Source organism: Xenopus tropicalis, chromosome 10, assembly GCF_000004195.4.
Source record: "Xenopus tropicalis strain Nigerian chromosome 10, UCB_Xtro_10.0, whole genome shotgun sequence".
Classification (NCBI taxonomy): Eukaryota; Metazoa; Chordata; class Amphibia; order Anura; family Pipidae; genus Xenopus; species Xenopus tropicalis.
In genome coordinates, this window is record NC_030686.2 from 17,664,014 (window position 1) to 17,681,126 (window position 17,113).

The window sequence follows — 17,113 nt, forward strand, 5'->3', positions numbered from 1 at the left end:
CCTCTGAAATCTACAGCCAGAGACTCTGGCACCAGGGGTTGTCCTATAGGGCCTCTTCGGAGCTCCCTCCACAGGCTTCCCCCTACGTGGGACCCAAGTACCGGGGCCAATAAGACTCCTATGGAGCGGGCCACACAGAGTTTCCTGCCTATACCTTCAGTGCAGAAGCTGTCCGGTGCTCCCCTCCATGTGCTCAGGTTAGTCCCTGTCTGCTCCCAGCCAGCGCTCTCTCCAGCCCGCCTGTCTGCCTTCAGTTCCCTCTACAGCCTGCCCTGTCTGCTCCTGTAGCCGGCGCTTCCCTTACCTGAACGCTACCATCATTTTTTCCTCCTTGCGTTCCATTGCGCCCATGCGTTCCAGTGACGTCACCATTCGGCGCCATCTTGTGCGCGCCTTCTACTCGCGCCTCTCAGAGTTTCGCGCCATTCCTCTCCGCTCTCCATCCTGATCGGTCGGGTCTTCAGCGCTTCCCCACAGGAGCCTCTTCTTCCTGGACACAGGGACGGTATTTCTAGCAGGCAGGGGCACTACTAGGGGGACATTAGGAATGGGCAGAGCAGGGCTGGAACTGTGGCTGGGAGGGTGTTTGTGACAGGACTACCTTTACATGTTTTTTGTATTAAAAACTTGTTGGGCACTGTGAGAGTTATTTCTCAACCGGGATTATATACTCATTCTCCCCTTCTGATATTTAAGAGCACTTGTTTATTTTAAAAAAAAAAAAGTGAAAATCCTTACTCCATTGCATTGCCTATTGCATTAAAGTCCTCTGTCTTTTTTGCTTAATACCTGCTATTGTTTGTTAGAAACTGCACTGCTGTTGTTTTTTCTGTCATGGCAGAGGGCATTCCAGAAGGCCCCTTTTCCAGGGGGGCGTCTAGCTCCTCAAAAGTAAAATATCTAGCATGCGCCAGATGCTGCAAACGTCTCCCATCTGGCAGAAAGGAACCTCTTTGTTCCTCATGCTCCAAGCTTCCGGCTGAGACTTCTTCCCAGGCTCCGGTCGTGCCTCCTCCCCCCTCCACAGATATAGCAGGGGGGGACCCTACTTCCACTCCGGCACTGGATGCTCAGGCGCAGGCCTCCTCTTCCAACCAGGACCCTCCCCTCTGGGCGGCTCAGCTCTCCTCAGGCATCCCCAAATTGGCGGCCTGTCTCGATAAGCTACTAGACAGACTGGATAGGGAGGATCCACAACCCTCCAGATCTCTCAAGCGGCAAGCAGCACTCCGTCTGGAAGACTACAGTGACTCTGAGTCCCTGCATGCCTCAGCCACTTGGGAAGATCATTCCCTAAGTGAGGGAGAAATCTCCTCTGACGGCCCGGACGAGCCGGACGACATAGCTAAATCCTCGACTGAGGCCATTGATTCCCTTATTTCCTCAGTTATATCCTGTCTTGACCTCAAGACTCCGGAATCTACTCTAGAGGCTTCCTCCTCCCTTTTCAAGCGCCAGAAGAAGACCTCTTCCGTTTTTCCTTCCCACGACCAACTGGATTCCATCATCCAGTCAGAGTGGGACCACCCTGAAAGACGTTTTCAGACCTCTCGGCGTTTTCAACGCTCTTATCCATTTCCACAGGATGCTCTGGAGAAATGGGCGACTCCTCCGTCGGTGGACGCCCCGGTATCCCGTCTATCCAAAAACACGGCCCTTCCCGTCCCGGACTCCTCCTCCTTTAAGGATCCGATGGACAAGAAGATGGAGGGGTTCCTCAGGGCCACATTCTCTTCCGCAGGGGAGAGCCTCCGGCCGGTTCTGGCCTCCGCCTGGGTTTCCCGGGCCGTCCAGACCTGGTCTGATTCCCTTATGGAGGGCCTCGCCTCCGGCGCCTCCAGACAGGAACTCTCCCTCTTAGCATCTAAGATTCGCGATGCTAACGAATTTCTCTGCGAAGCCTCTCTAGACTCTGTTCAGGCCATCAGCCGTACTTCGGCTCTTGCGGTAGCGGCTCGCCGCTCGCTTTGGCTCAAACTTTGGTCAGCCGATATGTCCTCCAAGAAATCGCTCACAACTCTTCCCTTTAAAGGCAAACTCCTTTTCGGGCCGGAGCTCGACAAAATCATCAGCCAGGCTACGGGAGGGAAGAGCACATTCCTCCCACAGTCAAAAAATCGCCCTTCCTTTCGGAGAGGCCGCTTTTTTCGTTCCAGGGGCTCCAAGTTCACCTCCTCCAGAGATTCTACGGCCTCAGGAGAAAGATTCCAGAATCCCTCAGGAAAACCTAAGTTTCCGCCTCGTTCCAGGTACTCCTGGCAGGGCAGGCGCCCCCAAGCCAAGCCTGCCGACAAGCCTTCCGCATGACTACCCCCACAGGGTAAGTCCGCCGCCCGTAGGAGGCAGACTTCGTTTCTTTCACGAGGCCTGGCTCCGACTCACTTCCGACCCGTGGGTGCACAGGGTAGTGTCTTCAGGCTATCGCCTCGAGTTTTTCTCCGCGCCACCCAGCAGGTTTTTCATGTCCCGACTCTCCCAGGACTCTCTCAGACAGTCCGCCTTCCTCTCCATTGTCCAAGGCCTTTTGGACGAAGAAGTGATCACGCCAGTCCCTCCGGGAGAGAGGTTCCGGGGTTTTTACTCCAACCTCTTTCTCGTTCCAAAACGAGACGGTTCCTTTCGGCCAATCTTAGACCTCAAGCAACTCAATACCCACCTTCGCTTCTCCCGTTTCAAGATGGAATCGCTCAGGTCGGTAATTGCAGCCATGGGCCACAACGAGTACCTAGTGGCTTTGGACATAAAGGACGCCTACCTTCACGTCCCCATTTTCCCTCCCCATTGGAGATACTTAAGATTTGCCGTCAAGAATCTCCACTATCAGTTCACAGCTCTCCCATTCGGGCTCACTTCAGCACCTCGCATATTCACCAAGATCATGGCGGCGGCGGCGGCCTCCCTCAGGTCGCAGGGGGTTTCCATCACCCCTTACCTGGACGACCTCCTCCTCAAGGCGCCATCCCCCTCTACAGCAACATCTCAGCTGAATCTGGTCACTTCAACCCTGACCTCTCTGGGCTGGAAGATCAACCTGGAGAAGTCGCGACTCACTCCCTCCCGTCGAATGCCCTTCCTGGGCATGATCTTCGATACAGCACAACAGCGAGTGTTCCTTCCTCCGGAGAAGATCTCCAGAATCCAGGACTTGACGCGCCGGTTGATCCAATCCCCATCTCCTTCCATCCGATTTGCGATGCAGGTGCTAGGATCCATGGTGTCCTCCATAGAGGCCGTGCCCTTCGCGCAGTTTCACCTGCGCGACCTACAGTGGAACATCCTGGATCAGTGGACCCGCTCCAGCCTGTCCCAACGGTTCCGGATTCTTCCCAAGACACAGGCCTCCCTGACATGGTGGCTCATCTCATCCCATCTGGCCAAGGGACGCCCTCTTCTGGAACCACACTGGCGCCTCCTGACTACGGACGCCAGCCTCACGGGCTGGGGAGCAGTTCTGGACCGCCTTTCGGCCCAGGGGACCTGGTCGAGAACCGAAGCCCTTCTCCCCATCAACATCCTGGAGATCAGGGCAGTCCGCCTAGCGCTGCTACATTGGCAGCATCTCCTAAAGGGCCAGGCCATCAAGGTACAATCCGACAACGCGACTACAGTCGCCTATCTGAATCACCAGGGCGGAACTCGAAGTCGTCAGGCCCTCAAGGAGGTCAGCCTTATCTTGACCTGGGCCGAGACCCACGAGTCCCGTTTGACAGCGGTTTACATCCCCGGCCTCGACAACTGGCAGGCCGACTACCTCAGCCGTCAACAACTCGACCCAGGAGAATGGGCCCTAAGCCCAAGAATCTTTCAGGGCATCGTCGCACGATGGGGTCTCCCAACCGTGGACCTCATGGCCTCCCGCCTGAACAGGAAGGTTCCCCAATTCATGGCCAGGTGCAGAGATCCCCTAGCCTTAGCAGCGGACGCCCTCACGGCCGACTGGGACTTCCCCCTCGCCTACATCTTCCCTCCTCTCCCTCTTCTACCCAGAGTCATCAGGAAGATCAAGGCCGGTTCCGGGCCAGTGATTCTAGTGGCTCCCTTCTGGCCAAAAAGAGCCTGGTTCTCCGATCTGGTCATCCTCAGCAGGGCAGATCCCTGGCGTCTCCCACAGGATCCCGACCTTCTGACTCAGGGCCCCATTCGCCACCCAGACCCGACCTTCCTGAGTTTGACGGCCTGGCTATTGAGACCCTAGTGCTTCAGCGCAAAGGGTTCTCTCCAGACGTCATTCGCACCATGGTGGCTGCCCGGAGGCCTATCTCCTCCAAGACCTACCACCGTGTCTGGAGGACCTTCAAGGCCTGGTGTGACGTTGGGGGTCACCCCTTTCAGGTCTTTTCCCTTCCCCGACTGTTGTCCTTCCTGCAGTCGGGGCTCTCCAAGGGTCTCTCACTGGGATCTCTTAAGTCCCAGATATCGGCCCTTTCGGTCCTTTTTCAACGCCGCCTAGCCATCATACCAGACGTAGCCACCTTCCTTCAGGGAGTCCTGAGGCTTCACCCTCCCTTCCGTGACCCCATTCCCCCTTGGGACCTCAACCTGGTCCTCACCGTCCTGCAGGGCCCGCCCTTCGAGCCCCTGGCCACTATTCCCCTAATGTGGCTCACCTGGAAAACTGTTTTTCTGCTGGCTATTTCCTCGGCACGCAGAGTGTCTGAGATCTCGGCCCTATCACACCTTCAGCCCTACCTCGTTTTCCACTCCGATCGAGCAGTGCTCAGAACTGTGCCCTCCTTCGTTCCTAAGGTTGGTACCTCCTTCCACATCAACCAGGACATCACCATCCCGTCCTTTTGCCCTCAGCCATCTTCCCCCAGGGAAGTGGCCTTACATGCGTTGGATCCGGTCAGGGCGCTAAAATTCTATCTGAACCGGACTAAGGACATTCGTCAGTCCTCGTCCCTCTTCATCTTGCCCTCCGGCCCCCAGAAGGGCTCCCCGGCCTCTAAGGCCACCTTGTCCCGTTGGATTAGAGAAGCCATTCGCAGAGCATACATTGCCAGGGGAAAGTCGCCACCTCTCCACATCAGAGCTCACTCTACTCGGGGAATCAGCACCTCCTGGGCCTTTAGGAACAGGGCCTCAGCCGAACAAGTCTGCAGGGCTGCTACATGGTCATCCATTCATTCCTTTACCAAATTTTACAGATTTGAGGTATTTGCGGCATCTGACGTCCACTTCGGGAGAAAGGTACTGCAAGCTGCAGTTGCCTGAATTCGCTTCTCCCACCCTCTTTTAATGGGACAGCTTTGGTATGTCCCCATGGTCCCTGTGTCCCACAGACACCTGTAAGAGAAAAGGAGATTTTGTGACTACTCACCGTTAAATCCTTTTCTCTTAGGACGTCTGTGGGACACAGGGCTTCCCCCCCGGAAGCGGTCCTTCTGGAAGGGTTATTCTGCTAAAGTTTAAAGTTTAAAGTTATTCAGTTATTCTGTTAATCTGTTATATGCTTGACAAAACTGGCTCACTAAGGAAGTGAAAGGGGGTATAGTACCAGGGAGGAGGGGCTTCTTCCTCTTCTTCCTCTCTAGTGTCCTGCCTCCTGCTGGTAGATACTATACCCATGGTCCCTGTGTCCCACAGACGTCCTAAGAGAAAAGGATTTAACGGTGAGTAGTCACAAAATCTCCTTTTGCCATATTCTAGGTTATTGTATTCTTTGTATGTGTGTTGCATGCGTTTAGCACTTACATATACAAATAACCTCGAATTGTGTTGGGGTTTTAGTTATCAGAATGGTGTATGGTAAATTATTTTGCTTCATACCTAAGTTTGCTGAATATTACACCACCTTCTCTCCTTGTCTTTCTCCTAGTCTTCTAATAATGACACAGGTGACTTTAAAGATGTCGCTGAGGCCATGAAAGTGATTGGGTTCAAACCAGAGGAGATTCAGACAGTGTACAAAATTCTGGCCGCTATTCTGCACCTGGTGAGTAAGAGATACCGGTTTATTGGGTGTGGCTATAACTAATGGCTACCTTTAGGAGGCAGAGTCTCCCCAATGACCTCTATGGTGGCACAAACCAGGAGAAGTTATGGTTACACCACGCAAGCCTAGGCCTACACAGATAGGATGAGGTATTGGTCCCTTTCCCTTCCCCTAGAATATTGTTGAGTACAGAGCATGTCTCTTCATTTGCAGGAATACATAGATAGAGGGAGCTATGGAGTATGGTGTAGGTCCATAACCCCAAAGTGGCTGTATCCTCCTCTCCTCCTCTTTTTGCTTAATAATTTCTCTTACATTTGCTATTTCAGGGGAATCTCAAGTTTGTCCTGGATGGGGACACCACCCTAATAGAGAATGGTAAAGTCATTTCGGTAGTGGCGGACCTTCTGGGCACCCGGTCAGAGCAAGTAGAGAAAGCCCTGCTCTTCCGAACGGTGGCCACGGGCAGGGATGTTATAGACAAGCAGCATACTGAAAAGGAAGCCAATTACGGTAGAGATGCATTTGCTAAGGTAAAGCACATGGTCCTCTCACTACATGGGCGCCATGAAGTTTATTGTCAACAGGAAACCCTTTATACAATCATCTCCTCATATTTTTAGGCCATCTATGAACGCCTCTTTTGCTGGATAGTGAATCGGATAAATGATGTTATTGATGTGAAACAGCAGGATGCCGCTTTGCATGGAAAAAACACAGTTATTGGCGTACTGGATATATATGGCTTTGAAATTTTCGACAACAACAGGTGAGGTGCAGTGAGAAGAGGCCTTGACAGTGAAATGTCATTGAGCTAAATATGTAAATATTGTCTGGTGTGATAAGTAATAAATGGTTGAATAAGATGAATGGGAGTTATGGTAGCAAGTAGGTTACCAATTTTCCACATAGTAGACTTGCTGCATTTTAGTTCTGGTTAAACATGTTAGAGACCAAACTCATGCCAAATTTTGGTTATCCATTCTTTAAGACCTCAGTCCACAGATAGGTGGCCACAAGTACATCGGCCTAATTGTTTGGCTCACAGACTAGACTTGGCCAGTTGCCCGGCTCAGTGCATGTCTGTAACCAACAAGTCAGTTTTGAAGAAATAACTGCTGAGGCTCTACTCCTTGTTATAACTCAGTGGTTCCCAAACTGTTGGCATGGCCACCCATGGGGTAGTTGGGTTGAAAAAAGACATATGTCCATCACGTTCAACCATAATGCCTATATATAACCTGCCTAACTGCTAGTTGATCCAGAGGAAGGAAAAAAACCCCATCTGAAGCCTCTCTAATTTGCCGCAGAGGGGAAAAAATTCCTTCCTGACTCCAAGGTGGCTGAGCCTGAAAGCCAGGCAGAGTAAGATTTGGGTAAAAAGCCTATTCTCTCTCCAAGATACTCCTAGAACCCCAGCCTGCAGGTTCATTTGGATGGGATTTGGGGGTGGACATTTTTTTCTGTCATAGTGACCCTACATATTGTGGTTGAATTTATAAAATAGCAATGCTTTTTTGTAATAAGCTAAGGGTGTAAAAAAGTCTGAAAACCACTGTTATAATGTCCTTTCTTCTCTTGTTTTGAGCAGCTTTGAGCAATTTTGCATAAATTATTGCAATGAGAAGCTTCAGCAGCTGTTCATCCAACTTGTACTTACCCAGGAACAGGCGGAATATCAGAGAGAAGGGATTCCCTGGAAACATGTGAGTAATGATGGCATGAATGGTGTATCTTGGTTATAGGGTTACCTTGCCCAGTGGAATGGCTGGTTCATTAGTAGCCATCTTATAATTCCCCCTGTATAACCTGTTTAATTATTAATAATAACCAGAAACTAATGGGGTAGTATGAGTCCTACTCAATGCCAGACTGGTCCACCAGGATACCAGGAAAACTCCTAAACATTTGGCTTATTTTATGGTCATTCCCAGTCTGACACTAGGCCAACTGAGTGCACACAACATTTCTTCTCTCCATATTTCTATTTCTGTGCATGGGTTAGAGCTGCTATGATGATCATTTCAGGTGGTTCATTTTTCATAAACTGCAGTATCAGCAGTACTTCATCAGTGTTCATCAACATAATGATTTTGCTAAGTCTGTTAGCAAGCAATATGGCAACTACCACTACCTATAAACAGATATACAGTTGGGCTTTGTGGGTGGTTGTTCAGTGTATAATGTGAGTGTCATAGGGATGTTAGATTATAAGGGCAGAGAGTGAATGATGTACAATATTTTAAAAACGCTGAATGTACATGGGCAGGGGGGCATACATTCAAATATGGTGCCCAGTTTCTGCTAGATTATTCACTAGCATGTCCATTCAGACAACTTTAAAGGGCTACTTTTAAATTTGGGTGAAATATTTACGGAATTATGATTATAGGATGAGAAAATATTTTGAAACCTTAGTGATAGGAACACTAATACAGTAACTAATTCAAAACTGCTTAACTGCCCTGGCCTTTACTCTGCATCCCCTTGTCTCCATAGATAGACTATTTTGATAACCAGATCATTGTGGACTTGGTGGAACAGCAGCACCGAGGGATTATTGCTTTGCTGGATGATGCTTGTATGAACGTTGGGAAGGTGACGGACAACATGTTCCTTGAAGCTCTGGACAAACAACTTGGAAAACACGCGCATTACTCAAGCAGGAAGGTATGAGAGTTCTTTAGGTTGTAAGCTCTTGTGAGCTGGGACTTCTGATCCTATTTTTACCCTGTCATTAACTTATCGTAAGACCCCTGTTTGTTATAAATAAATGTGACAAGCTGCGTAACTCGCTGGCTCTATATAACTAAATGATGATGCCACACATGCTAGTGTTTTGTCTAGTGTGGCTGTTTCCAGCAGAGGGCACCAAAGCCAGCCTAGACTGTGCACATTGCCAATAATTTTCCATTTACAAGTTAATTAAAATGGTCCTTTCAGAGAGGCATAGTTACTTACTAAACACAGTATTGTGTATTTTTTTTTTTTAATGCTTCCTAGTTGGCCTCTTTACTAAGTGAATTTTAGTTTGGCTTCTTAGATGGCATAGAGGAGAGGTAAACGTGAACAGCACGAGCGTGTGTGTCTAATTGCCTTTTCATACCTTTGGCCTCTTTGTGTGCCCATGGATGAGGCAAACCCTTGTTCAGTAAGTGATGTCATGTCTAGCCAATAGAAGCAGGTTTGGGGTGTCACCTGATCTAGGCTGTCTGAACATTGTTGGCCTGTTACCAACCACTCAAGGCTTCATGTCGCCTGGAAACGCTCGCTGCACTGTGTCTGATCTATGTGGCTGCTCTGTCTATTTGTCCGTTATCCGAAGTGGGCCCAGGACTTCAAAAAACATGAATTTTTAAGTAAAGTGCCTGATAAAAGCCCCCAGTGAAAGCCATTCATGTAAAATAATTGTAATTTTATAGTCTCCACACAAAGACATGACAACTGTTCATAGACAGTGGTCTTGTGAAGACTCAAATTTACTGTATTTTTTATTTCAGGTGATTTCTCTTCAGGCAAAGTGAAAGCAGCTAATAGTATACAATTTAAGATTCATTTGGTGCAGAAAGGGGATAGGGTAATCGATATGGTTTATAGAAACAAAATGGCTGCCAGGTTGCTTAAGCAACCATTCTTGTTGTAGTTAGGATACAGCACAGAAGTCTGACTTTTTTTAAAAATTACTAAGTGTAAAAAGGTTTTGGCCTAAGCATTGCTGGGTCGTGTATATGTCTATTTGTGTGGCTCCACATGGTACATGTACAATACCACTGGGAGAATAGATTCCTGTGCTCTGATGGTATTGTATTGTACAGGTATATGATCATCACTTATTCGAAAATCCTTTATCCGGAAAGCTCTGAATTACAGGAAGGCCATCTCCCATAGAGTCCATTTTACACATATAATTCTGTTTCTTAAAAAATATTTCCTTTTTCTCTGTAATAGTAAAGCAGTTAGTTGTAATTGATCCTATCTAAGCTGCATGAATCCATATTGGTGGTAAAACAATCCTATTGGATTTATTTAATATAATTTTTAGCAGACTTAAGGGATGGGGATCCAAATTACAGAAACACCCAGGTCGCAAACTTTCTGCATAATAGATCCTATGCCTGTATACTGTTATTGGATCATGCACACTGCCCCCTCCTAACAGTCTCATTCCTCTGTGTTTGCATCTTGCAGGTCTGTGCCACAGATAAAGCGCTGGAGTATAACCGAGACTTCCGGATCCGTCATTATGCTGGAGATGTGGTGTAAGTTATGTGTGCTGTGCCCTTTAAAGCTTTATCCTAAATCTATATTCTAGGTATTATCCTAAATCTATAGTATAAGGTTAGAGAAAATGTACTGTACATAAAAGTAAGGTTTATGTTTTATGCTTTCAAGTATGAGCACATAACGTACAGTAAGCCTGGAACAATCCTTATTTTCATTAATACGTAAGAATGGGAGCTTCTGTCACTCTGTTGAGGCAGTCTGTCGGGGCATTATGATAGATGTTGTTTTTTCAATGCTCGAATCCCGCTGCTAAAGGGTTTTTTTTTAACTGGGCGTATTAAGGTTGGACCCATTATGACAGTCAGTACCTCTCTTCCCCCTCTTTTGTAACAGTTACTCTGTGGTGGGATTTATTGATAAGAACAAGGACACACTCTTCCAGGATTTCAAGAGACTGATGTTTAACAGGTAAGAAGGAATGGTAGTAAATAAATGAAACCTGTTGAATTAATAAGGCCAATGGCCAACCCTAACATATGAACTTACTGTAGCAGCCTGGATATTCAGCAGCCCTATAGTAGGTATGATCCAGGCGTGTAGTGTTGTGCACAGCAGCTTCCCATCTTGTTAGGTCATTTTTTGAGTGTCAGTAACTCTGCACAAGCTCAGTGGGCTCTGGGCTGCTGTTGCGTTGCTAAGCTTAGAGGTCCTCAAAAATGTAAAACATTAGCAGAAAACTAAACACCTCTTTCCTTTTATTATTTTTCATTCCTCAGCTCCAATGCAGTTCTAAAGGCCATGTGGCCAGAAGGAAAACTTAGCATTACGGAGGTCACAAAGCGACCACTTACGGCAGCCACGCTCTTCAAAAACTCCATGATTGCTCTGGTAGATAACCTTGCATCCAAGGTACGACTTCTGACATCATCATGAAAAGTTTGTGTGTGTGTTGACATCATCCAGATAACACTGGAGGGAAATGCACCTTACTGCCATGTTTTGCTGTTTCAGGAACCATACTACGTTCGCTGTATTAAACCCAATGAAAAAAAGTCTCCTGCTCTATTTGATGAGGTGAGGTGTAAGCACCAAGTGGAATACCTGGGTTTGCTAGAGAACGTCAGGGTCCGAAGAGCTGGATTTGCATATCGCCAAGTGTACGAGAAGTTCCTCCACAGGTGAGAAAGCTATTTTGTTTTTCTTGTGCCTAACATTGCTCTCAGCATCACTATCCACAATATGCAAAGCCCTTTTGTACAAGGTAATGTCTAGCTAAGGGACGAGCAAATTGTGTTCATCGAGATGTTGTTCCCACTTTACCCAGGTACAAGTTAATATCATCACTGACCTGGCCTAACCACAGCCTGCCTTCAGACCGTATAGCCGTGGAGAGGTTCATGGTAGACTGCGGCCTAAACCATGATGCAGCATATGGGAAAACCAAGATCTTCATCCGCACACCGCGTACATTATTTTTCCTAGAGGAGAGGCGCAGTGAGATGCTTATTAGAATCATCCTTTTTCTGCAAAAGGTGAGACAGTTGACGAAAAGGCTGAACATTCTTTATATTCCTCATAATAAGTCCCTTCTTACATTTGAATCCATTATCTCTGTCTCCTGTGGCTGCACTGAACAAGGATCACTTGTAGCAATAGATAACACCTAGATCAGTTACAATGCCTGTAAAGCCTTGCATTTAAACTCTGTAACTGACAGAGAGCAGCAATGTTGGGGCTTCTATTAGCCCCTTCTTCAGACAAATGTTAGCACCTTGTGCCCATCGATATATGGACATGTACTTATACTGACTTCTAGTGGCCAAATATTAGAATTCAGAACATGAATTATACCAAGATACAATATTTGTGTATTCAATAAAGAAAACAAAAAATAATGAATTATATTTGGTTGGTTTCACTTTCAAATCACCCGCATCCCCTACCCACTTATAAGTGCATCCGGAGCCTCACACTGACGCAGGTTGGTAAGGACGAAACTCAGGCAATTCCTGTAACCTGTAATTATACATCATTACAAAGGAGTGAATGGAGGCTAAATGTCACAAATAAATGCTCAGTTACATGGAAGGGTTTCAGCTCGTTGGTTTAAAAAAAGCAAAAATGTGGGTGTTGTTTATTGTGATCAAAGCACCATGTGGCACGCACTCAATCGGACACCAGGGCAGCGGTGAAGGTTAAGGAGCTTTATTCATATATACATCCTTTTAGTATAGTAGGTTGTTTATTGTAAGCCCAAGTGGTCAGTGTTGCTGCTGTAATGGCATAATTTTCACTAAAAATGGGAGATAGCTTTGTATTTATGTTTCTAAAAAAAAAAAGTAGGAACTATTTGAGCTCTGCATCTATTCTACCGCTAAGCAAGCAACATGGCAGCTTCCATGTTTGAATAAAAACACACATGTATTAATATGAATAATTTGGTCCTGTCAGTAGCAGCATTTAATGTTTCCTTAATGTTACTAGCTATGGAGGGGGACTCTTGCACGCCGCCGGTGTAAGAGAATTCGGGCAGGTCTCACAATCCTACGCTACTACAGACGCTACAAGGTGAAATCCTACCTCCGTGAGGTCATGCACAGGTTCAATGGAGTAAAGAACAGCCGAGACTATGGGAAACACGTAAAATGGCCCACTCCACCCAAAGTGCTGCGGCGCTTCCAGGAGGCTCTACAGCACATTTACAACAGGTACAGAGTGGCTTGCAGCTGGACAGTATGAGAGTAGGTTTTAGAAGGCACCAAGATAGCATATGCTGGGTCTGATAGTGCTATTTCTTTTCAGGTGGAGAGGATACCAGATAATCAGAAGCTTGCCTCCTGCTGAAATCCCTAAGGTCCGGGCTAAAGTCGCTGCCTTTGAGAACCTTAAAGGACACAGAGTGGATATGGGTCTTCAGAGATGCTGGGAAGGAAGCTACTTGGCTTTGGTGAGTAAGAGTGATAAAAAAACACAAATACAAAAGTATTGTAGATATGATACCTATATTGGCTAACAATAGAAATTCACTGCAAACTTTCAGAGCTCTAAGGCCCCTTCATCAGGCAAAATACAGCCTGAGTTAAGCTTGCAGTTAGTCAATATAGGTATCATTTCCACAATACTTTTGTATTTGTGTTGTTTTATTACATTTTTTGTTTTGTGAGTAAGAGTGGCATCAGGGTGGATCTGTCACTAGAATACAGACAGAATTATTTTTCTGCATTAGTCAGAAATGTAAAGTCACATGATTAATGTCCCATTTCAGCTTGACCTTAGCCTTTCCCTTCTTGACTATTGTATGCTTTATCCATAATCACTAAGGGGTATGAAACTCACCCCTTACCTTTTCTCTTCTATATTTAGCAAGTACAAAATGCAGACCATCAGGTTTATATTGTTCTGTAATGACCAGACTCATTTGTACATGAGGCATGATATCTTACCTACATCACCCTTACAAGTCTGTTCTCCTTACAGAATCAAGAGAATGGACGTGATTCTGACCTGTTTGTGTCCCGGTCGAGTGAGCTCCAGAGAAAGGACAAATTCATGCAGGCACTGTTCTCCTGCCATGTGCGCAAGGTACAAACGCGTAGGAGAGGGTAAAACATCCACCATGTTTTACCAGGGTACAAGACTCCATACTGAATTTATATTCTCTATGCAGCTTGCCTGGGGTGCATTATTATCCATACACATCAAGGTGTGGTGATGTGCTGCTACCGGTGTCCAGAGAAGACTACTGTGTTGACATGTATCTCTTATTAATTGTAGGTCAACAGGTTTAACAAGGTAGAAGATCGTGCCATCTTTATCACTGACCGGCATTTATACAAGATGGATCCTGGGAAGGCGTACAAAGTAATGACCAGCACTCCACTTTATAATGTAAGTAATACAGATATGCACAGTTTAATATTATATTATGGGCAATACATTGGTTGCTCGTTGGAATGGTGGGATATAGGTTGGAACAGGACAGAACAGAAAGAAGGCTGCTAGAATGTTGCAGTTAGGTACTTCCTATGCCAATGTGGATCCACGTCAGTCTGATTAGACTGTATCTTTCACAGTGCCTGTTGGGTATCAATCACCTGTGTTAAGGCTGTGTGCCATGTCTTACAGAGGGGAATTAATTGCTATGGGAAAGTCTCCTTATGTGACACAAGTGACTAAAGTTCTGCATTCTAGATGTTTCTGTGTAGCTGCCAGTAGTCCAACATTCCATATGATTGGGTGGCAGAAGTTAAGGTAATGCCATCATAGCAGATGATAAGATAATGATATCCGAGAAAGAAGTCAGCAAAATCATTGGACCGGCTGGAGGGCCCCATGGATCATCTATTGGAAAGTTATGCACAGATAGATTAAATAGTGATTGGAAAGTAATACAAAATGGCCCCCGAGGGTCTGTCAAGGTAAACTTTCTGTAAAGCTTTGGGTTGTGTGGTTACGCGCCATTTACACAGCCTTTTAGATGTGGATATTTCTTTTTGTTTGTTGTCTTAAAATTGCACAACGAGCACAGCAAAAGGAACACAAACACACAATGCTCAGTCCTCTACTTGTGTAACATAAACAGCAAAACCTATGTTCATCCTTTCAATAATTGCCATGGGAAAGTCTCCTAATGTGACACAAGTGACTAAAGGTCTGCTTTCCAGATGTTTCTGTGTTTTCTTTCATATCTACTGGCCTTCTTATTCAGCTTCCCATTGTAGGGTGAAGCCACACAAAACGTTTACTGGCATTTTGTCCACTTTGCTGGGAACCTATGTAAGGAAACTCTACTAACTAACTATGCCAATGGTTCTGCTTGGTAGCCCAGATATATTAGGTATGGAAGGATACCATCAGTATATGATGGTCAGTATATGATAACAACTGGCATCCAGCAGGCATCCCTTCAGGGAGGCCACTTTCACTTTATCCCACCATGTATCCATTCATCCAAAGCCTCCTTTAACCCCAGTTGTGGAAGGTCAGGCAGGGATCATATTTTCTGGTAACAGCAAGCAGCATGGCAGCTTCCAGTTATTACACTGCCTGTATACAGTATCCCCTGCTAACATGTTTCACTAAACACATGCAAAGGTATTGTCCTTTTAAAGACCTTGATGGGATGCCAGGAAATGAAGGCAGTTTGTCATGTGCCTATAATGAATAAACCGAACTGAACAATAATGTCTGGAACCTTGCTTTGATTTAAAGCAATCTATCACCTTAGCAGTGATGGCTTTGCTTTTAACATAAATAGGGTTTAATTGAAGAAGTGAAACTAATTAATTAAGTCAGAAGGTGTCAGAAGATTTATATTTAACTTTGATGATATTTTCACTAATTCCCACTGATCACCTTGTAATCCTGATCAATATGACAGGAGTGATGGAACTGAGCAGAGAAACATCAGGAGATGCTGCCTGTATAATAAGCTTTTGCTGCCCTGCCTGACCCTTGCCTAGAATGACCAACATTGGGTGTTCCTCTTACACTTATATGATATTAGCAGTGTAAAAACTGTCAGTCTGATTACACTGTATCTCTCACAGTGCCTGTTGGGTGTCAATCACCTGTGTTATGTGTTATGGCTGTGTGTGCCATGTCTTATAGAGTGGAAGGGAGGATGCCTCTGTACCTTCCCTTTCCCACCCTTCATGAATACAGTGCTACTGAATAAAGGCAGGACTGTATTCATGGGGGCAGCCGCAGGTCTCTGTACTGTGAAATGGAGTGAGCCATATGGCAATTTAGGCTGGAATCCAAGGTGCAGAGAGCAAAATAAAAAAAAACAGTGTATAAAAAAGTAAATTTTCTGCACTTTGTGCCCTGCCTTCCTATTTACTTTTATTTAGCAAGGCTGCAGGAGGAACACAAAAGACTTGTCTGTCTGCCCTACAGCTGCAGGAGGGTTTGGTCTGGTATTGAGCAGTGAGCAGAAGGAATGAAAAAAGCTTTGTGTGTCTGCACTACAGCTGCAGGAATAGGCCAAAAAAATAGAGATAGTCTTATCTGTAAAATAAGTTTCTTTGGAACAGAAGTCCTGCCTTGTATGGTAGAGCATTTCATATTGTCATTCTGGGTGCCGCCATCTTGCTGCTCTTTATCTATATATCCTCCCAGTAAGGACAGAGTGCAGTTTAACAATACACTATATATAGATGTGGAGTTCCTTACCCTGGGTGAGTGCCTGGGCTGATAATCAATAGCGTACATGGAACATTCAGGCTGAATGGACACAGTGTTCCTGGGCAATCTCTTGTAATAGAACAAATTAATCCATGTAGAGGAGCACTCAAGGGAATTAAACTGCATAAATATTTCTAGGTGATGGGTGTTTTTGACGTATATACATTAATGGGAGAGCATCCATCATGGAGGGAAACAAAGAAGAATGAATAGGGGAGGGGCAAGTATTACAGACTGGAGCAGTGCCAGGGAATTATGGGAGCAAATATGGCTGCTGAAGGTGGAAATTAATTAAGGAAAAAAGGACAAAAGGAGAATCAAGGTTAAAGTGCCAGTATAGTGAGGAAAAGGAAGGGGGTGAGAGAAATGGGTTTGGAGAAGAAAGGTGAGACAACCGCAAGGATGAAAATAGGGGTGGATAGGATAGGGTTAGAGAGAGGTGAGCGATAGGGAATATCTGACCATGCAAGCCAGCAGTTATCAGTGCTATAAATATAAATGAAATACAAAGGAAGGGAAGATGGTGGAGAATGCGGCAGAAAGAGAGAGCTTTGTTTTGTTGCGTTAGGCACAACTGCATTCAATATCTCTGCCTGAAAGAGCATCTCATCTCTGTGAGAGCCCACGTCGGTGGGGGGGAGGTGTTTCCATGGGGATCTCCATGGAGACAGGATCAGTCGATGCTTGGTCCAGCTCTGGCTTCATTCAGCTTTTTGCTGAGATTATCCTCCCCCCTGTTCCCTTCACCTTCTGTTTCTTCTACCCCCC

General features: G+C 46.1%; 1 protein-coding gene across 3 annotated transcripts in view; it reads left to right on the forward strand.

Annotated features, from left to right (window-relative positions):
- The window catches only part of myo1d (myosin ID), a 93,281-nt gene that overhangs the window by 70,986 nt on the left and 5,182 nt on the right, over window positions 1-17,113 (forward strand). For all 3 annotated transcript variants that reach the window (XM_031894864.1, XM_002935516.5, XM_004918596.4), the window contains exons 7-20: window positions 5,819-5,935; window positions 6,265-6,468; window positions 6,559-6,704; window positions 7,527-7,641; window positions 8,435-8,605; window positions 10,124-10,194; window positions 10,553-10,627; window positions 10,936-11,068; window positions 11,171-11,337; window positions 11,484-11,691; window positions 12,644-12,867; window positions 12,962-13,106; window positions 13,637-13,741; window positions 13,934-14,047. In XM_031894864.1, the coding sequence (XP_031750724.1) occupies window positions 5,819-5,935; window positions 6,265-6,468; window positions 6,559-6,704; window positions 7,527-7,641; window positions 8,435-8,605; window positions 10,124-10,194; window positions 10,553-10,627; window positions 10,936-11,068; window positions 11,171-11,337; window positions 11,484-11,691; window positions 12,644-12,867; window positions 12,962-13,106; window positions 13,637-13,741; window positions 13,934-14,047 (1,995 nt within the window). The remainder of the gene's footprint in view (window positions 1-5,818; window positions 5,936-6,264; window positions 6,469-6,558; window positions 6,705-7,526; window positions 7,642-8,434; window positions 8,606-10,123; window positions 10,195-10,552; window positions 10,628-10,935; window positions 11,069-11,170; window positions 11,338-11,483; window positions 11,692-12,643; window positions 12,868-12,961; window positions 13,107-13,636; window positions 13,742-13,933; window positions 14,048-17,113) is intronic.